Raw genomic sequence first — 22,599 nt, forward strand, 5'->3', positions numbered from 1 at the left:
ATATGTCTTGCCGCTACCAAGGCTGAGTCAGAAGTCTACAAGAGTACTTTTTCAACTGTTCTTGTTTCACAATAAATGGCCAATGACACAATAAACACAGAGCAGCATAAAAACTCTATGGTTCTTCCTTACACATGCACTTAAACCTTTATGGATTGCCCGACAGGTACTTGTCGGTGCCGTTCGACTCCCACGTCTACTTTCTTCCCGCGAGTCATTTTAAACCTGCACACACAAACATGTGATGTCCAGTAGGTAGGATTCTACCATCCCACATTCATATCTAGAATAGAATAGAATAGAATAGAATCACTACATCATGCCTGACACAAAACTAACTCTGCAGTGGTGCAGAAAATCCACTGGATGTAAATTATCTGTTGGAAAACTTGTTTGCACTTAGACTTTGGTTCATACAAATTTCCTAAACTGCTGAAATTTTTTGATCTAAAACTGTGACAGTAGTTTGTATTTTTTTTTCTACATTTAATTTTTTTGGTTTAAACTGGCAGTATTTTGGTGGTTTATTCCTGCTATGGCCTTCTCTTCAACTCTGATGTTATCACCATTGTTTTCTTGTTTTACTGACTCAGCTACAAACTCATTTCGAAAACAATAAATTTATTTTCTAAAACATCAACTTTTTCATTCACATTTTTAACCCCTCTGACAACCCATTTTTTATCTCAGCAACTTGATAACTAAGTAGTTCTATCTGATCTTGTACTCTGATTTGAACAAACAAATTAACTTCACTAATAGTTTGTACTTATCTTTCCTTCTTGATGTTTCTGGCTGCAGCTGTAAAGCCCTCTTTACTTTAATTCCATCTGGTCCATCATCATTGTTGGTCATTGTTGTCTGGGCAGTCTTCAGTTGGGTGGGCAGCCTTCAGCTATTGCTCCATGTGATCTAAAATTTTTTCATATATAAATTTCAAAAATCAGTGAAATAGAGCAAATTTTTTTAATTTTTTTCCTGCAGCAGGCAAAACTTCATTATTAGTTAATTAATCATGGATGCCACCCACACTTGTAATCTCCCTCCTCCTTCCTAGTTGTAGATGTTATCCAGAACAAGAAAAGTTTTTTCTGAAGATTTGACAGGAATAAGATTACAATATACTTTCTATTTTACTTATATTTCTTTGTAGACATGGCTCCAGTTCTTCTTGTTTGGGCCTGATTCTTGAAGCTGAAATTTTCACGTTTTAGGTCCTTATGGTTGAATTGATCTAAATAATTTTGAACATTTTTGTTGCAGAATGTTTGTTTTTACATTAACTTATTTTGTCACATTTTATAATATCACAAGTCTTTTTAATTTTCACATTAACAAAGCTGAAATTACATTGTTCACCCAAAATACAAAAATATGCTCAGTGACATCAGAGGCATGCTTACTACTACTTCACTCTGTGGAAATAACCATATTCCAAAGGGTTTAATTTTTTTCCTGACAAATGACTTCCTATTAGTTTTAATTATTATTTCATAAATGGATCCAGAAATAAACATAATAAGCAGTATTAGACTGCATAATTAATAACAGAAATTTTAAGTGTGTCAAGTAATTTGTAATTTCAAATGTTCCTAAAAACATAATTTTAACTGTACATTCAGAGCTAGTACATATTGATTGTAACTTTTGATAAACTTTGGTTTGAAATATAATATATTTTGTATAAAATTATATGAAATTTTTCAGAATAACTGCTGTGATAATACTCACCTGTCCAAAATTAAAAAAATATTACTGGTATCGACTACCACTGTTGGCAAAGTATAATTCTAGAGGAAGATGTCCCGTTACACGCTTCTTTCCCCTATTTATTTTATCTTCACTTGTGTGCTAATAGATTGTACTGAACAGTCAAAAGTGACTGTGAACAGTCTGTCAATATACTGTATGGATGGGTCTTATAATTTCAAGGGCATTAAAAGGAATTGAAAATGTTTCATTTGTGGTATCAAATAAAATTTTTTATACTTTTGTTTTATGTGCCACGTGTTATTTTGAAATTGGTTCTACTGCTAGAATATCTACATAAATCTTGTAGACAACTGTCTTCATACTGAGCACCATGAGTATCTGTATTCTAACTCACATGTCATTTCTCTCATGCTTGTTCAAAAATTATTAATGTCTCTTATTTGCCATTTCTTTTTCATTGTGTGATTATTCTATCTCATAATAGGTCTGGTTGTCCTGAGGAAGGTATTGAAGTGCGTGATGGAGGAACACTTGCTGCCAAAATTGTGGATGTATACTGTGGTGAAATTGCCCCAAGCACTTATACTAGTTCATCTAATGTCCTCCACATTCGATATTATACCAACACCAATACTCCTCACACTGGTTTCCAGGCAACTGTATCAATTGGTAAGTAAGAGTCAGGAAGTTATTTACATGATCTATGCATACACATCTTTCAAAAGAACTCATCCCTTACAGTCAGTGAATAATCATGCTAGTGAAATTGTTCATGATGCCAATTAAACTTAACCCTCTTTACTAATCCACTACTTCATGCTCTTTTGCATATTGATAATGGCAGTATTATTTCTTTGCAAACAATTCTATTTTTAATGAACTTCCAGCATTCTGAAGTAGTTATCGTCTCTGTAACTGTTCGTTTGGTATTTGGTATTTGTATATCTTTTGTTATCTTAACATGTGTCTTATATTTTGGGAAATACCATTTTGACTATCTAAGGTGTATATGACCTGGGACAACCAGGAGACCTGGGAAAAACCCAAGAATTTTTTCATGTTGGAGAAAACACGGGAAAACCCAGGAATTTTTGAGAAAACAGGGGGAAAACCCAGGAATTTTTTAGAAGTCTGGGAATTTTTCATTGTTTTAATTTTCAGTTAGATTTTTGTAATTTTGACTGGTAAGAACCTTGTGAGCAGGCCCTTGTACATGCGCAGTTGAGTCACATATGACCAGTAATTTCTCCTGCTTCTAGCTACAGAAGTGTGGCTGTTAGCTGTATAAGCAGTACCCGCAAGCAGCCAGATGCTACCTGGAAAAATTTTACTGGTGTACCCAAGCTGCCAAATTCACATATGCACAACAGGCCCGGATGTAGGGGATGGGGGCAAAGCCATAGATTCAGACTACCAGAGTGGAAATAAATGACTAACAGGAATAATAAGTAAGAAAGATTATGTGTTAGCTTCTCGATGTATCCAAGAAAATGAAATTTTGACAGAAAGTTTTTGGCCAGACCACTACACTACTAAGGACTGGTTGTACAGTCCCTGGCTAGCAGAAAACTCATTGTATGACCACGTAATAATGCCTAAACAGAGAAAAAATGTGGGACAACTAAACCAATGATTGTGGTAGGGTTAGAGAAATTAACCGGAGAATAATAAGTTTTGACACTGGCAGGAATAGTTACAGAATTGGTGATGACAAGATTGTTTGTTAGAGTGAGGAAGGAGAAGAAATGGGGACATCACAAAAATTATGGAAGAATATGACGATTCCAAATTTATATAAAAATTTTGTACTACTACTTTTTGATCTCGTGCTTGAGCAGCTGAAGTGTATGAATGAAACTTTAAACTGTTGCCTAACATAAAGCTTTTTGCTTGTAGTAGGCCTAAGAGGCATTTGGCTTTGGTACTTCGTGAATTTTATTCTGTTGTGTCGCAGAAGTGAGCATTTGTTCCAAAACAGTCTTGTTTATTTGGTGTGTATTATAATTTCTGCAATATTAGACAGGCCTGTTTCACTTTAGCTAGCAGACAGTGACAAAATACCCGTAATAAGCTTCAGAAACCACACCAGTCTTGGGTATTAACAGCGTTTTCAGTATTAAACAATGTCGTTTCGCTTTTTGATGTAGCAAAACATTTGATGAACTTTGATGAGGTAATAGATTCTGTCACAGAAAGGAAAGCATGCCATTTAAAGCTTTAGCAAGATTAGAGTGAAAAAAATGCTAGGACCTGAGGATTGAAGAAATGTGTACTGTCGTGCTTGTCTCTTGTCTTTACTGGTTGTATGTATCCCATATTTAATTTTCTGTCACACCAGCCATCTGGGAGCAGGTGAAGATCCACAGGAGATTTTAATTTTCAGTGCCCTGTTACAAAATATACACATTCAAATGTGACAGAGCGAAATACTGAGGCGTGCGATAGAAGAACGCTGTGTGAAGAGGCATGGCATTGCACTTTGGCAGACTTACAACCAAATAACAGGCCTTACATTTCCTCGAAGACATATGTTTTATGAATCAGACTCATTAGAAAGATGTGTGCTACAAAATGAACAATTTTTTTTTAATCGATTTAATTTTTGGCGTCCTACTCAAACGCTGGAGAGGCAGGGAGAGGGGAGGCCACTATCTAGTATTGCCCCGGTTCGGAAATGTCATAGATCCAGTATTGATACACAGAACAGTCTGAGCTGTAGTGGAGAGGTGGGTAGTCTCTACGTGACCTGTGTTTATGTTTAGTGATTTTACTGTTTCCTCTTCATTTACTGCTCTGAAGTTAAATGAAAGCAAAAAGGATTTCTGTGGCCAGAAACTTTCAAGTGAACTAAAATACAATCACATCATTATGGAAGGCTAAAATAAGTTATTAGTTTCAGATTTTATTTTATTTCCACTTTTCTGACAGTCAATCATTAGTTGCCTTGCAGAACAGTGAAGTTATTTTTGTTGGTTTGCTAAATCTTTTCCATTGAGGCAGTTCATTTATTTGAAATGAAGTGTTTAATTCCATATTATTGGCTAGTTTCAACTGTTCACTGCATTTCAAGTGGATGCTTTCATCTTCTAGCCATATGGCATTATGCCATAATAATAAATGAAGCATGAGATAATACAATACTGGTTCGCAATAATCCAAGAAAATTTACACACGGATCTGGACATACAAATGTGCACTTTCAGTCAAATTATTTCATTTTAGCATGGTTCATGAAATTCTGATTGTCTTGGAGTATCCTCTGTTGTCTTTTATCTTTTATGACAAAACTTAAAAGCTTTAGATGTTTTCCACGCATGAACATGCGGGCTTCCTGTGTCATCACAGCTGCCCAAATGCGATGATGCCTGTTATCTGGCGCACTCTGGCAACTGCTGAAACAGTTTTCTAACAGGTCATGGGAAAATATTGTGAATGGTGTTTTGAGAAGTGATACTTGCAAAGTAAATTTTATTTTACGCAAGATGAACTATGTGTGAGAATGTATCATGAATTTCTTAAGTCACTGAGCAATTTTTTCCAGGTCTTCATCATTCACCAGCCATGGCGGGACAGACTATAATTTAAAAATCAAGTCTTTTAGGGACAACCATTAGAAGGATTTCAAGCCCAGATGATCAGACATTTATGTCATTATTAAAAATATTACTTGCACATTTGTGTGACATATCTTAAAGTGTAACAAGTGCAAGAAAGATCAACATTATATTTGAAAGCTTAGCTTCTCTTGCAGCTTATTAATCTTCAAGACCAATATTATATGTGAAAGCTTTGCTCTTCAGTGGCAATACTATGTAAGATATATTAATTTAAATCATTAATGTTTCCTGTTTGTGTGGTCATGCTACTTAATAGTGATGTTGCTATGTGTCCTATGCTCTGAATATGTGCTATCGTCAGCTTGTGACATCATGTGACATGAGCTATGACATTTACAAAAGATCATCCGAATCTTGAGGACAATATTATGGAAATGGAAGAGGATGTAGATGAAGATGAAACGGGAGATATGATTCTGCGTGAAGAGTTTGACAGAGCACTGAAAGACCTGAGTCGAAACAAGCCCCCCGGAGTAGACAACATTCCATTGGAACTACTGACAGCCTTGGGAGAGCCAGTCCTGACAAAACTCTACCATCTGGTGAGCAAGATGTATGAGACAGGCGAAATACCCTCAGACTTCAAGAAGAATATAATAATTCCAATCCCAAAGAAAGCAGGTGCTGACAGATGTGAAAATTACCTAACTATCAGTTTAATAAGTCACAGTTGCAAAATACTAACACGAATTCTTTACAGATGAATGGAAAAACTAGTAGAATCCGACCTTGGGGAAGATCAGTTTGGATTCCGTAGAAATGTTGGAACACGTGAGGCAATACTGACCCTGCGACTTATCTTAGACGCTAGATTAAGGAAGGGCAAATCTACATTTCTAGCATTTGTAGACTTAGAGAAAGCTTTTGACAATGTTGACTGGAATACTCTCTTTCAAATTCTGAAGGTGGCAGGGGTAAAATACAGGGAGCGAAAGGCTATTTACAATTTGTACAGAAACCAGATATCAGTTATAAGAGTCGAGGGACATGAAAAGGAAGCAGTGGTTGGGAAGGGAGTGAGAGAGGTTTGTAGCATCTCCCCAGTGTTTTTCAATCTGAATATTGAGCAAGCAGTGAAGGAAACAAAAGAAAAGTTCGGAGTAGGTATTAAAATCCATGGAGAAGAAATAAAAACTTTGAGGTTCACCGATGACATTGTAATTCTGTCAGAGACAGCAAAGGACTTGGAAGAGCAGTTGAACGGAATGGATAGTGTCTTGAAAGGAGGATATAAGATGAACATCAACAAAAGCCAAGGTAATCCCATTCCTGATGTCCAGGTGGAGCTTCACGGAATCCTCAGAACCTTAGGCCCCCTATAAAACCTTTCACCTGACTCCATCAAACTCCTGACCCCACTGCCACCTCACACTGCTACCTTCTACCTACTTCCTAAAATTCACAAACCCAAACATCCTGGCCGCCCCATTGTAGCTGGTTACCAAGCCCCCACAGAACGTATCTCTGCCTACGTAGATCAACACCTTCAACCCATTACATGCAGTCTCCCATCCTTCGTCAAAGACACCAACCACTTTCTCGAACACCTGGAATCCTTACCCAGTCTGTTACCCCCGGAAACCATCCTTGTAACCATTGATTCCACTTCCCTATACACAAATATCCCACACGTCCAGGGCCTCGCTGCAATGGAGCACTACCTTTCACACTGATCACCTGCCGCTCTACCTAAAACCTCTTTCCTCGTCACCTTAGCCAGCTTCATCCAGACCCACAACTTCTTCACTTTTGAAGGCCAGACATACCAACAATTAAAGGGAACAGCCAAGGGTACCAGGATGGCCCCCTCGTATGCCAACCTATTTATGGGTCGCTTAGAGGAAGCCTTCTTGGTTACCCAAGCCTGCCAACCCAAAGTTTGGTACAGATTTATTGACGACATCTTCATGATCTGGACTCACAGTGAAGAACAACTCCAGAATTTCCTCTCCAACCTCAACTCCTTTGGTTCCATCAGATTCACCTGGTCCTACTCCAAATCCCATGCCACTTTCCTTGACGTTGACCTCCATCTGTCTAATGGCCAGCTTCACACATCCGTCCACATCAAACCCACCAACAAGCAACAGTACCTCCATTATGACAGCTGCCACCCATTCCATATCAAACGGTCCCTTCCCTACAGCGTAGGCCTTCGTGGCAAACGAATCTGCTCCAGTCCTGAATCCCTGAACCATTATACCAACAACCTGAAAACAGCTTTCGCATCCCGCAACTACCCTCCCGACCTGGTACAGAAGCAAATAACCAGAGCCACTTCCTCATCCCCTCAAGCCCAGAACCTCTCACAGAAGAACCCTAAAAGTGCCCCACTTGTAACAGGATACTTCCCGGGACTGGATCAGGCTCTGAATTTGGCTCTCCAGCAGGTATACGACTTCCTAAAATCCTGCCCTGAAATAAGATCCATCCTTCATGAAATCCTCCCCACTCCACCAAGAGTGTCTTTCCGCCATCCACCTAACCTTCATAACCTCTTGGTTCATCCCTATGAAATCCCCAAACCACCTTCCCTACCCTCTGGCTCCTACCCTTGTAACCGCCCCCAAAGTAAAACCTGTCCTATGCACCCTCCCACCACCACCTACTACAGTCCTGTAACCCGGAAGGTGTACACGATCAAAGGGAGAGCCATGTGAGAAAGCACCCACGTGATTTGCCAACTGACCTGCCTACACTGTGAAGCTTTCTATGTGAGAATGACCAGCAACAAAGTGTCCATTTTCATGAATGGACACAGGCAGACAGTGTTTGTTGGTAATGAGGATCACCCTGTGGCTAAACATGCCTTGGTGCACGGCAAGCACATCTTGGCACAGTGTTACACTGTCCGGGTTATCTGGATACTTCCCACCAATACCAACCTATCTGAACTCCGGAGATGGGAACTTGCCCTTCAGTATATCCTCTCTTCTCGATATGCGCCAGGCCTCAACCTCCACTAATTTCAAGTTGCCGCCGCTCATACCTCACCTGTGTTTCAAGAACTTCTTTACCTCTGTACTTCCGCCTCGACTGACATCTCTGCCCGAACTCTTTGTCTTTACAAATGTCTGCCTGTGTCTGTGTATGTGTGGATGGATATGTGTGTGTGTGCGAGTGTACACCTGTCCTTTTCTCCCCCTAAGGGAAGTTTTTCCGCTCCCAGGATTAGAATGACTCCTTACCCTCTCCCTTAAAACCCACATCCTTTCGTCTTTCCCTCTCCTTCCCTCTTTCCTGAAGAAGCAACCGTCGGTTGCGAAAGCTAGAAATTCTGTGTGTGTGTTTTATTTATTGTGCCTATCTACCGGCGCTTTCCCGCTTGGTAAGTCTTGGAATCTTTGTTTTTAATATATTTTTCCCATGTGGAAGTTTCTTTTCAAGTCAAAAGTAGTGAAATAATTAAATATTATATGTACATGAATTGTGATATACCTTAGTCAAAAATTTAATAGTGCTGCTTACTGCTGCAAGTTGTATTTCAATTCTCAACCAAACAACATTCATTGGAGGATATTATATAGCAATACTACACCTAGTACTGTTTCTTTTCTATTTGTGGTAGTAGCTGCACACAACATTCACAGCAGGATATTACATAACACCATTAATCTTAGCACTGTTTCTTTTCTATTTGTGGTAGGAGCTGGGGTCAAAAATCTACTCTCTCTATGCCTCAGACTTGAGCCCAATGCTCAAGAAAGGATTTACACATATTATGATAAACCACTATTAGCTACACCATGAACTCTTGAAGTGCAAAAATTGTAATAAATCCCATAATCTAGATTGTGAGAAATAATAGTGAAGCATAACAGCTAAATGTGAAGTTATGCAAATATGTACAAAGCCAAGGTGAAAAATGCATTGTCTGATAATGAGATGGGATAAGTATAAAGGAAAATTTGATTTTTTAAATTTTGTTATGCTTTTTCCCAGTTGCACAAAAATATAACCCACTTGTCTGTTTAATCTGAAGAACAGTTCTGTTTATATTGTTTTTGGAAGTAGTCAAGACAGAAATACAGAAATGTCTGATTCCAACCATCTACTTTGAACCATGACGTCACAAATATGGCGGAAACGACCATACACTAAGACTCCAATATGGCGCCTATGACATCATTACGTAAACATGACCACAAACATGAAAATACATTGAAAAACCAACATACACACGTTCCACTAAAAACCTAAAGAAACTAATGGGACAAGCATGGGAAATTGGGTGTTTTTGTGTGGGGACAAAGTAAATATAAACAAATTTTTAGACACACACCACCATACCAAACCACAGAAAACGATGAAAAAAACCGACAACACAAAACTCCCCAAATTACAGTTAACACAATATACTCCCAAATTGGACACTTCCCTTGACCTATTTAGCTCAACAGCATCTCCCAAACCCACAAATAACACTTCGCTTGGCCTATATAGCTCAACAGCAACTCCCGATACTGGAACACCTACAGACACAACCACACATTGGAATTGAACACTTCCCTTAACCTATACAGGTCAACAGAAACTACCAATACCTAATTATAATGCACTAAACTACAACCATGTCCACAATCAACACTACCTTAAGAAACACAACAAACCAACAAAATTGGAATCGAACACTTCCCTTGACCTGTTGTCCTTACGAAATCTCTACATACAGGCGTCCCTGGAGATACCGGAACTTTAGTGAGCCTCAGTTCCTCACAACATACTGAACACTTCATGACTTCATCCAAAAATCCGAATAGTTGAAGAAATTTTATTAGAGACAATGCATTCATTGTCCTCCATCATCACCGACAACTGAAAACTTGATCTTGTCAGTCATATCCATACCTTCCAAAGACATAAAAAAATAGCAATTTACCACAATTCACACACGACAAACAGAAAAAACTACAATAACGTTTAAATAACAAAACTAAAATTGTTAAGTCACTGAAAAATATTCCGCTGAAAGCACAGTCCCAATACCACATACGTGCAATGCTATCACACAAATGAACCCCATAACCACCGACCGCAACAATACGCCACCTATAAACACGCCACACATGCAAACTAAACCAGAAACATCGCCTAGTACACCACCAGAGAACACCACTGATCACATCAAAATGACACCTACAAACACCCCACTCTCACAAACTAAATTCCACGTCGTCGTGACATCACACACCACAACAGCCTTATGTCATGGGTCAAAGCCAATGGGTGGGATCAGACACATCAAGACGTGTGTTTCACTGAAGGATATAAACTGGAATAACAAGGTGTCATAAAATTCTTTGCTTTCAATCCAGACAAAGTTTATAAGGAGTCAGCTTGTTTCATTTTTGACAGTTAACAAATAGACAGCCGTGTTGAAACTACATCATACTTCTCTTCAATATGACACATGAACAACATCATAAAATTCTGAAATGGCAGGCACAGAGGGAAATATTGAAGAGGTGATTCTGAAGAAGTGTCAACTTGAGCCTCTTGGAGGCCACATTGGACCAGCAGGACACGGCCTAATGCAGTGTGCTGTGTGAGATGAAACTGCCACTTACAGAAGCCATTGATTTTTATGTAAGATGAGTTCCCATACCTTGATTTCTTTTTATTCCATTTTATCTTATGAATGCCACAATTGTGTTGGTAGACTTGTTAGCATTTTAACCTCATGAACTAAATTTTACAACCTGATAATGAGAGCATTGTCTCTCCAAATGCATTGTTCAGGTATGGGTAGAACAAAAGTATGGTTGAGTAGTATGTAAAAACATATTATTTTTTTACTACTTTGGTTTACTAAGTGTTTTTTTTCCAAAATCCTTCATTAATGGTAGCTGTTTTCATTTGAAACATCTCTACTACTCTGATATCACTGAAAATCTGATTTAAACATTTGTAATTATCAGTTGTCGCTGCACTGACATCCTCACAAGCTCTTACACCATAGACTGCCAAAGGCAAAATCTTGAGTTTAATGAGTCATTCTTTCCGGCATTAGGTCTAAAGTGTTGCTGTACTACATGTACTCTAACCTTGATCTGCCTCTATTTTGAAATACCCTATTGCCATTTCTATCTGTATTACAGTTCCGGTTTCTTTGCATCCTTTCTCTCTCTGTATAATTAGTCCTGTAGTTATTTCTACTACCTCATCCTTGATTATTATTGTTATTGTTACAGGTGCTGTATCCTACTTTTTATTTCCAGTAGTGAAAGTTTTATCTATCTTTTCTCTCAAATACTCTGTCTATTTTCTGTACATATTTCAGGAATTGGTCAACAGTCATCTGATCTAAAAACCAAGCCCCACTGTATTCTTTCAGGTAACCCTCACTTTAACACCTGTATTTTAGTTAACTCATGAATAGATTGACTCAAATAAAATATTCTGTTCAGCTGAGCTCTGCAGAGTTCTTTTGTAAGTCCCTAGTGATCTCTATAATATGGAACATTTAAAAACTCACTCTTAATCCTAGCCTGCTCTGCCTCGGACCAAAACTTTTTCAGAGAGCCATTCTCAGACTTATCAAATGTCAAATTTTGACACTTGATTTGGTTGTACCAGGATTATCCTTCTCCACCAAGAAACCTTTTGAAAAATTTATTTTTTAAATCATTACTCATTCCTGGAAGTATAGTACCCTTGCAATCCTACATTAAATCTATAGGGTGGATGTTTCCATGACCAGGGAATTTGCTCACATACGTATTGGAAGATTGTTTTTGAACTTAAGCTATATTCTTTTATGTCGTGGATACACTGGACTTACAGTGTTCATTTGTTTTAGCTAGATATTTCTTTACCTCTTCAGTTTGATCATTCACAATCTTAATATACCCAATAGTTGGCTTGCTAGTAATTTCAGTTTCACTCTTAAGCTCAGATTGTGTAATGAAACCTTCCTTTCTAAGACCCTTTCCTCCTACAGTTGCTTTCAGTTCTACTGCATCCAATCTGGATTCTTTTTGGTTGCCGTTTCCTCAACCCCTCTCACTCTTTCACCCTGCTTTTTTAATTGTTTAGTAATAGCTGCTACTTGTTCTCTTAACTCTTTTCCAACTTCAGCAATTTGACTGCTCAGTTTGGTTTTTGTTGTGAAAATTGATTGTTCTACCTTCATAAGGTGTTTGTTGCTTTCTGAAAGATCATAAGGTCTTTGTTGCTTTCTGAAAGAGCATTATCTAACTTCTTACAGTGTTTGTTTACTTTATAACTCTTTTTGTCTGTTCATGAAAGTTTGCCATCCATTTCACTATGTTCTTTGGAAAATAAGGACATTTTATTCTATAATCATGATAATTTTTTTTTGCACATTTCTATTAATATGTCTTGCAAACTTAGTTCCCTATCACTTCCACCTTGACCTAGTTATGCTTGTGCTGAACCAACCTGGCTTAGTTCTGCTTGCTCTGCACATGACTAATGTAGTGCTATAGTTGTGTAATGAAACCTTCCTTTCTAAGACCCTTTCCTCCTACAGTCGCTTTCAGTTCTACTGCATCCAATCTGGATTCTTTTTGGTTGCCGTTTCCTCAACCCCTCTCACTCTTTCACCATGCTTTTTTAATTGTTTGGTAATAGCTGCTACTTGTTCTCTTAACTCTTTTCTAACTGTATCTGCTTGATGTGATTGTACTTCATCTTCCTCCACTGCTTCCTGTTTAATGTCCTGTAATGCCACTGAAAAATAAGTCATTTTGAATTATTTGAGTGATAATATTTGCAAAAATTATAACATGAATGTTTACAGTCGTGAACATCATTCCCTATTTGGGAAGATGCCATACTAAAATACAAAATAATGTTTGAAATGTAGGCCTACATAATTTTGTCACTTGCAACAGCTGACCCAAGTTCAGGCTTCCATTTCATGTCAGTGAGCTTTTAAATATGCCATTTCAGCTTGCTGTCCATGTTAGTTATGTTATCATCTGTAATTGTTCTTGTTGAGAACAAAATTTCACACAAAACTGTACTGCAACAAATGGTGAGTCCTGTTAATGTCTACACAAAAAAATTCTGCATCATAGGGCCAATTGAAACTGGCGATCAAATTTCTTGTCTGGTACTTACAAGTTCACTCACAGGTAATGTGATTTGCCCTACAAATTCCTTTGCTGTAAGGTCAGCTGATTGGGCAAAATTGAAATTCTTGTACTTATCTTTCATTGCATTGATCTCCTCTAAGTTGACAATCCTAAATGGTTTTATGTAGTATCTAATTAATATCTTATGTTGCCTCTCAAATGAAAACACAGGCCATAGGCCATATAAATTAAACAATGGAAAAGCCAGAATGGAATAATGGCAATTTTATGAAGAGGATAGATTGCTACTCACTGTATAGTGAGGATATTGAGTTGCAGAAAGGCACCACAAAAGTCTGCTACACACAAAGCTTTCAGCCAAAAGACATATTTTGAGGAAGACAACACCATACACACATTCATGAAAACACAACTCACATAGACATGAGAACTGTCTCTGGCTGCTAGTTTTTGCAGTGATGCCCAAAAAGTAGTGGTGGCATTACATTACCTCTCCTCTTTGGAAGACTTGCTCCAGGGTCTCTAACCTAGAACTGTCTGGAACAGAACTCAGCATACATGGACAGAATGTATACTACCTTACAAAACTTTCCTCTTAGATACTACGTAGCATAAATTACAAGGTCCAGAGGCAGTGAATTTATTCTATCCGTTTAGCATTTATACAAGGTGTAAGAAAAATGTGCAGCACAAATTGCAGGACACTTTCGTGACATGTAAATGAAGAAATTATGTTTCATGAACATGAGACTAGAAATGCTGTGTTTCCATGTTACAACTCATTTTCTCCTACTCATTAATCATGGGAAACATACACAAACACATTGAACCACCATACTACGTCCGGCACTTTCTCACAGGAAATGCTCAATGCACTTGCTGTGGGCATTGATACATGTGTCAACCTGCTCAATAATGGATTTTGGATGCACTGATGTATCCCTAGAATATTGCATATGGCTTTGCAGCCTTCCATAATATGGATACTGAGACTCTGAACATCTTGTGCCGTGGTTCCATACACAAGAGTTTTCAAATGCCCCCAAAATTAGGTGTAGGTCCAGAGAGCATGTAGGCCAGTAGGCCAGGCAATAATGAATTCAGTGACAAATGGACAGATAGAGATGGACCAGCATAATACATATAACATAATTTCTTCATCTACATGTGAGGAAAGTGTCCTGCAATTTTTGCCGTATATTTTTGTTACACCCTGTATATAGTCCACAACTATCCCAAGTATTCCTTTATAACTGGTAGACTTCATCTCTTAGACAATCCCTCATGAAAATTTTTACAACATAACTTAAAATTGCTAGTGTCCCCTTACCCTTAGTCATGCCACCATGGCACTTCTCCTTGTGGTGCTTAATCTTAATGTTATTTGTCCTCTCAAACACTTGAGGATACATTTCTTAACACTACTTGTATTACATTTTTCATGCACACAATGGTATTCATTCTCTCCATTTCCATTTTCTGTCACTCGTACACAACTGGTGATCCAGTCTACTTTGATCTGCATTGCCTCAAGATTATTTGCTCAGGTGGAGCTCCACCTCAGGTAGGTGAAGCCCATACAAAATAAGAGTCAAACTTAGTAGGGTGCCAGATAATGCAATACTCAAGGATGCAGACATACATTGTTGTTTCACCTGATACTGATGCACATACTGTAGCATCTGTTCATAGGCTGCTTTGAGCTGGTTCATAGAAAGGATAATATTGAGTTTCAAGGTATTATTGAGAGAAGTCAATTTTGTGTTTGTAACACTCCCATCCAGTTTCTCTGGTCAGCACAGATGTGAATGTGTTATGTTCAGTCTGGTGATTCCTGTGGCTGACAAGCGGAATGTTGATCCCATCATGCCACAACCTGAACCATTAAATAGCAACCCGTTACCATTCAGTTCCACTCTCTTTTCCCTTGTGAGCCTACCCTGCTCATAGCAGTTCACCTCTGCCATTATGGTGTCATATGCAGAAAAGATTCAGATTCATGGTGTCAGCCTTTTACTTCAAAAATTCCATCACCTCAGTTATCAGTTTCCATAGTTTACATGTACTGTTCAGTATCTCCTCCTCCTTGCGTTTCTCAACTGTGTGGTATGCCACTCTGTCACTGCCTTATTTGCCTTTACCATCTTCTCCACTTCTTCTGTGGTTTTGTTTATCTCCCTGATGTCACTTTCATCTGTATTTCTTAACACCATTTTGAATAATACTCTCTCAGCATTCAACTGCCCTCTCTCACATTATTATAAGATGTATGTTACCATTTTATTTCATGATTCATCTGTTAGAGTACACCATAGACTGAATTATAATAGCCATGACATACAATAATATATTCCACATGTCATCTTCATTACACCTTGCTCTTTCTCAAAATCACACTTTCCCCATGTTAATGCTATCTATCTTCATAATTACACTTCAAACAACAAAAAAGATCGATATCATCACTCCTCATTTCTTTGGCCTTAATCTCTACAATATTTCCCCACACAAGTCACGTAACAATTTCATGCTCACCCTCTTCATCACAATTTTTGCCCTTTATCTTTACCCTGTTCATTGATCAAACTGGCAGTGTATCAGAAACACCTTGAAATGGTCGTAGGTCTCCAACATGAACTGTTGTTGTCCTAGCTGACAACTGAAGCTTGAAATTTACTTGTGATGTTGTCACTGTCACCTGGTATGGCTGTTAGTACCTTGTCACAAACATTTTCATTTTACCCTTGAAGGGTGTAAGGGCTTGGCAATATCCTGCCCTACATCCTGTTAACTTTCCCATGCACCTTTCCACTATGTTGTGCTAAGAAATGGTTCAAATGGCTCTGAGCACTATGTGACGTAACATCTGAGGTCATCAGTCCCCTAGAACTTAGAACTACTTAAACCTAACTAACCTAAAGACATCACACACATCTATGCCTGAGGCAGGATTCGAACCTGCAACCATAGCAGTCGTGCAGTTCCAAACTGAAGCACCTAGAACTTCTCGGCCATACCGGCCAGCTATGTCTTGCTATTTCAGGGCTTTGTTATTTTGTTTCTGCATGTGCTTCCATATTTCCTGTAGTATCTTGGCAAAATTGGGGACTGGTTCCTGTCCTTACCAATTTTTAGTCTGATTACTTCAAATAGTAAGGGTGTTTATGTTCCATTCACCAACTCAGTTGGGTATAGCCTGGTAACAGTATGAACTTTCAAGTTGTATGTTACCATGACAAATGATAAGTACTTATCCAACTCACTGTGATGAGAGTTTACATAGTAACTCAACACCTTATCAGCAGTATGATGCATGCTCTCTCTTCTACCATTGATTTGTGGCTGCAGTGGATTAGTTATTAATTTAGAAACCTTTAGAAAATGATACAATTGTTTCAGGTCTGACATGATGTTTGTCATGTGGTCCATGATAACAATCTCATAGATTAGAACAGAAGTTTTTTATCTGGTGATGTACAATTTCAAGTTATTGAATTAATGTATGGAAGACTTTTTAAAACATGTATAATATAGTTCTTGTAATATCGTAATACAATGTACGGTACTGGATAAGTAATTAATATGCAAGTAATAATTTTTTTTTAAAAAACAAACTTTCAAAAATTAACAGTCCTAAATATATGCTCTTTCCTGCTCAAATTTTCAGGCTGTCCTTTGTGAATTCTTCTACTGAATAATAACATTTATTCACTAATTTCTCATCTAAGGTTTTACGTGTTTCTAAATTTATACTGATATTATAATATAAATGAATGGACAAAAAAATCTACTCACCAAGCGGTGGCAGGAAAACACACACACTAAAGGGTTTGACTTTTACAAGCTTTCAGAGATTGGGGCTCCTCCTTCTGGAAGAAGAGTTGAAGGGGAAGGTAAAGGGGGGAAGGAAAAGGACTGGATCCAAAAGCTTGTAAAAGTTAGACCCTCTTCTGTGTGTGTATGTTCTCCTGCTGGCACTTGGTGAGTAGATTTTTTATCTATCCGTTTACATTATATTATCAACAATTGATTATTATCCTTGTTATAAATTTATAATGAGCAATTCTCGTCCTTCAACAAACTTAAGCAATCAGTTGTTGACCATGTTTTGCACCACCCTAGCTGCTTGATGAGTCAGGATAATGATCACCATCATGTTCTATGAAAAGTGCTTAGTAATTATCAAAATCAAATGCTTTCTCATGGAATTCCAGTACAATTGGACATAGGAGGCCCATCCCTATTATTTCAGATGGTTTTGTTGCTACCAGCCACTTTTGTAATGATAAGTTCTTATGGCTCACTTCTACTTGCTGTGCACACTGCTCAAAATTCTTTACATATTGGTTTACATCTTCTTTCCCCCCTACCACCAGTACCACTCTATAACTCCTTGGTTCATTGCCCTCTGACCTCGACGCCCAGACAACATTGGTTATGTGTTTCCCTTAACACTTCTTTCCTGAGTTTAACTGATACCACCACACATGGTCCTAACATAGTTGTCTTATGTAACAGCCCCCTCCCCTCCCCCACATGCTAAATTGCAGTTACATCGTGTACAGCTTGTACTTGTGTCAGCAGTTTGTGTTGCTTGTCATTCAGTAAGGCCATGTCCCAGTGCCTGCACTATTGCTACCTTTCTGCACTCCACATCCATATTTCAATGCTTATTACCCACAGCCACATAATCAAATTTACTCAGCCTCAATGCTCATCTCATGAGACTGCTAGAAGGGTTTTCAACTGCAGTAACCACTTTAGAGCTACTTGATCAGTCACTACTTTGAATTTTTGCCCATGCAAATGGCATCTAAGATATGCAACACTGGATATTAAGCTGGGCATTCTCTACTCTCTTGTGAAAATCAAACAATGGAAAATCCAGGATGGAATGTAACAATACCAGAGAAGGAAAGTTGCTACTCACCATATGGCGGAGATGCTGAGCCACGATAGGCACAATAAAAAGATTCACACAATTAAAGCTTTCAGCCATTAAGACCTTTGTCAGCAGTAGAGACACATACACACAAGCACAAACACACACTCACATAATCGCAACTTGCACACACATCTGCAGTCTCAGAGAGCTGAGACCACACTGCGAACAGCAGCACCATTGCATGATGGGAGTGGCGACTCGGTGGGGGTAAGGAGGAGGCTGGGGCATGGAGAGGGAGGAATAGTATGGTGGGAGTGGCGGACAGTCAAATATTGCAGTTTACCAGCAGTATCCCAAATAGTCAATAATCTCCGTGATATTAGGTATTGGTTATGCTTTGGCTATTGTCATACTACTAAAATGTTATAATCACAGCAGAATCTAATTTCTTAGAACCATCTGCTGATTTTTTTGGCACGACCATGTCAGCTGCCCTTACAAACTAGTTCTCTCCTCTATTATGCCATCAGCTAGCTATTGGTTAATGAAATCATCCATAACTGGTTGTAAATGCCAAGGTATATAATACAGTTTCTGATATACTGGCGCCTTGTTTCCTGTAGGAATTTGGTGTTGTGCTATGTGTGTTGCCAGTTAAGGGCACCTGAGTATAAAATAAACCCTAAAATTATATTAATAGTATCTCCATTCCTGGTCTTTCTGGTTTTTCCAGATGCTCTACCTTCTTACACAGTGAAGTTTAAGTGAAGGCCTGCATCTGATTTTCTTCATATCTGATGTGCTCCAATCATCCTCCACCAGGTAGTGCAAATTTGCAACTAACGGACACATAGCTAGTTTCAACTCATCACTGCCAAAATTATCTATATTCACAGGTACCATTTTCCTGCCATCTCTCCTGTACACGTACAATGCTCCTTACAAAACAACATGAGTATCCAATACATCATTCTGTTTTAGTGGTTCTGCTACACATAACATATCAACAGGTAATATAGGTTCTACGCTCACGCAAAGCAACCTACCCATGTCATGTGGCACAATACTATGAGAATCAAGCCTTAGAGTTTTTGCACACAAATAAATTGATCCATTCCTTGAATTGCATGAACCTTGCAACATTACTTTTGCAGTGACAGTTTACCCTAGCTGCAATATCAACCTTCTAAGTTCCATTGTACATCGTCATATGCCAGTTTTTGCATTATTTTGTAATAGGAATTCCAATACAGGGATCATGTGCTGATCTTCTCTTACATGAGGCACCACCTCCACAAATTGTTCAATCTGAACCACCACAATCTGAAAATTAAATAATGCTAACGCTTACAACTTCGTGTCATTGCCGACCACCCCATGCAGTCTGCAGCATGGTGAGTCTAACCACTTTGGACCCAAGAGATTCTGACTTGACAATGACACATATGTCCTTGTGACCAATGACAGCTTACATTCCCTACATCTCACTGTCCCTGCTGTACCACATTCTGCATGTGCATTCGTATCTGTAACATCAAAACTTGATGGACTTGGGACTCCCTTTCATGTTTAACCTTTGTCTGCTACCTTCCTGTCTATTTTAACCACTATACCTATAATTCCATTGATGGTGTCCACCTGCGCCAGTCTTATCCCCTTAAGGCTGCCCTACATTTCCCATGAATATCAAGGAGGAGTGAGGAAATTAGTGTTTAACATTCCATCAACATCTAATTCATTAGAGATGGACCACAAGCTCAGATTATGGAAGGATGCAGAAGGTAAGCGGCCATGCCCTTTTAGACAAACCATCCTGGCATTTGCCTTAAGCAGTTTAAGGAAACCATGGAAATCAGGATAGCTGTACACTGGTTTTAACCATTGTTCTTCTGAATGTGAGTCCAGTGTGCTAACTACTGGGGTACCCTGCTCCGTCTGAATATGTCCTGATCATCCACTTCACATTAGTGGAAAACATTTCTCTCACATCCCACACCACTGTTGCTACATGTTTCCTCAAACTCTGTAGCCAACCTGACAGCAATGTACAGCTCTTTTGGAATACCTGTCCAAACTCATCTAGTATTGTTGGGTGACAAGCCCCTCAAGAAGACGTGACATGCCCTATGTTCAGCTTCTTGGAATATAATCTTATTTGCCTCATCATTATCCACAGATTCATTTGTTTGGACCTTAATCTTATGTATTCCACCTGCAAAATCTTCCACTGACTCATTGTATTTCTTCCTCACACTACTCAACTGCTCAGGAAAAAATCTCTCGCAATTTTTCTTTTTGTGCCGCTGTAGGAAGCCTTACTTTAACTGTTCAAATGCCTGTACATTCCTTAACCTCTCCCTAAACCTGACAATAGATTTCACCTCCCCATTGAGCCATAACTTTGTTACTTCCAGGAAATGAACATCAGATCAACATCCCATCTTTGCCGATGATCACACATCATCCAAAAAGGACATTTTATCTTCAGCTGATTTACCAGAAAAGGTTGGTAATGGCTGGATTTGGTAGTGGTTGGATCTATTTAAGCACCAGACTGATAATTAATGCTAAATTCTCATCCTTAACTGTAATTCATGAAAGTAATTCATCTTGTCAACTCTCAACTGTGCTATTCCATGAAGTATAAAGTGCATCATATCCTGCTGGACAAAACCCTGCATATCAAACTCAGTCATTGTGGAACCATTACCCTCCATATATTGTAATACAAAAAGCACTTACAGTTACCAGATAACAACTTATACTCTATGCTACAATATTAGCCACCTTAATTCCATACACTGCTTAGCAGTATGGCCATAACAGTGGCATGTAAAACATTATGCTAGTACTGATTCTGCCCTATGCCCTAGCAGGATATACACAGAACACTTTACAAATAGTGTCCCCTACAGTTCCTGCGAGTCTCTGACATGTCTGCTGGCTCTCCTCTGCATACACAAATACACTCCTGGAAATGGAAAAAAGAACACATTGACACCGGTGTGTCAGACCCACCATACTTGCTCCGGACAGTGCGAGAGGGCTGTACAAGCAATGATCACACGCACAGCACAGCAGACACACCAGGAACCGCGGTGTTGGCCGTCGAATGGCGCTAGCTGCGCAGCATTTGTGCACCGCAGCCGTCAGTGTCAGCCAGATTGCGGTGGCATACGGAGCTCCATCGCAGTCTTTAACACTGGTAGCATGTCGCGACAGTGTGGACGTGAACCGTATGTGCAGTTGACGGACTTTGAGCGAGGGCATATAGTGGGCATGCGGGAGGCCGGGTGGACGTACCGCCAAATTGCTCAACACGTGGGGCGTGAGGTCTCCACAGTACATCGACGTTGTCGCCAGTGGTCGGCGGAAAGTGCACGTGCCTGTCGACCTGGGACCGGACCGCAGCGACGCATAGATGCACGCCACGACCGTAGGATCCTACGCAGTCCCGTAGGGGACCGCACCGCCACTTCCCAGCAAATTAGGGACACTGTTGCTCCTGGGGTATCGGCGAGGACCTTTCGCAACCGTCTCCATGAAGCTGGGCTACGGTCCCGCACACCGTTAGGCCATCTTCCGCTCACGCCCCAACATCGTGCAGCCCGCCTCCAGTGGTGTCGCGACAGGCGTGAATGGAGGGACGAATGGAGACGTGTCGTCTTCAGCGATGAGAGTCGTTTTTGCCTTGGTGCCAATGATGGTCGTATGCGTGTTTGGCGCCGTGCAGGTGAGCGCCACAATCAGGACTGCATACGACCGAGGCACACAGGGCCAACACCCGGCATCATGGTGTGGGGAGCGATCTCATACACTGGCCGTACACCTCTGGTGATCGTCGAGGGGACACTGAATAGTGCACGGTACATCCAAACCATCATCGAACCCATCGTTCTACCATTCCTAGACCGGCAAGGGAACTTGCTGTTCCAACAGGACATTGCACGTCCGCATGTATCCCGTGCCATTCAACGTGCTCTAGAAGGTGTAAGTCAACTACCCTGGCCAGCAAGATCTCCGGATCTGTCCCCCATTGAGCATGTTTGGGACTGGATGAAGCGTCGTCTCACGCGGTCTGCACGTCCAGCACGAACGCTGGTCCAACTAAGGCGCCAGGTGGAAATGGCATGGCAAGCCGTTCCACAGGACTACATCCAGCATCTCTACGATCGTCTCAATGGGAGAATAGCAGCCTGCATTGCTGCGAAAGGTGGATATACACTGTACTAGTGCCGACATTGTGCATGCTCTGTTGCCTGTGTCTATGTGCCTGTGGTTCTGTCAGTGTGATCATGTGATGTATCTGACCCCAGGAATGTGT

At 39.7% G+C, this 22,599-nt stretch overlaps 1 protein-coding gene across 1 annotated transcript in view; it reads left to right on the forward strand.

The window, feature by feature from the left end:
* Positions 1-22,599, forward strand: part of LOC126285431 (cubilin-like) — a 1,398,426-nt gene that overhangs the window by 1,040,021 nt on the left and 335,806 nt on the right. The window contains exon 45 of the mRNA XM_049984811.1: positions 2,198-2,382. Within this exon, the coding sequence (XP_049840768.1) occupies positions 2,198-2,382 (185 nt within the window). The remainder of the gene's footprint in view (positions 1-2,197; positions 2,383-22,599) is intronic.

Source organism: Schistocerca gregaria, chromosome 8, assembly GCF_023897955.1.
Source record: "Schistocerca gregaria isolate iqSchGreg1 chromosome 8, iqSchGreg1.2, whole genome shotgun sequence".
Taxonomy (NCBI): Eukaryota; Metazoa; Arthropoda; class Insecta; order Orthoptera; family Acrididae; genus Schistocerca; species Schistocerca gregaria.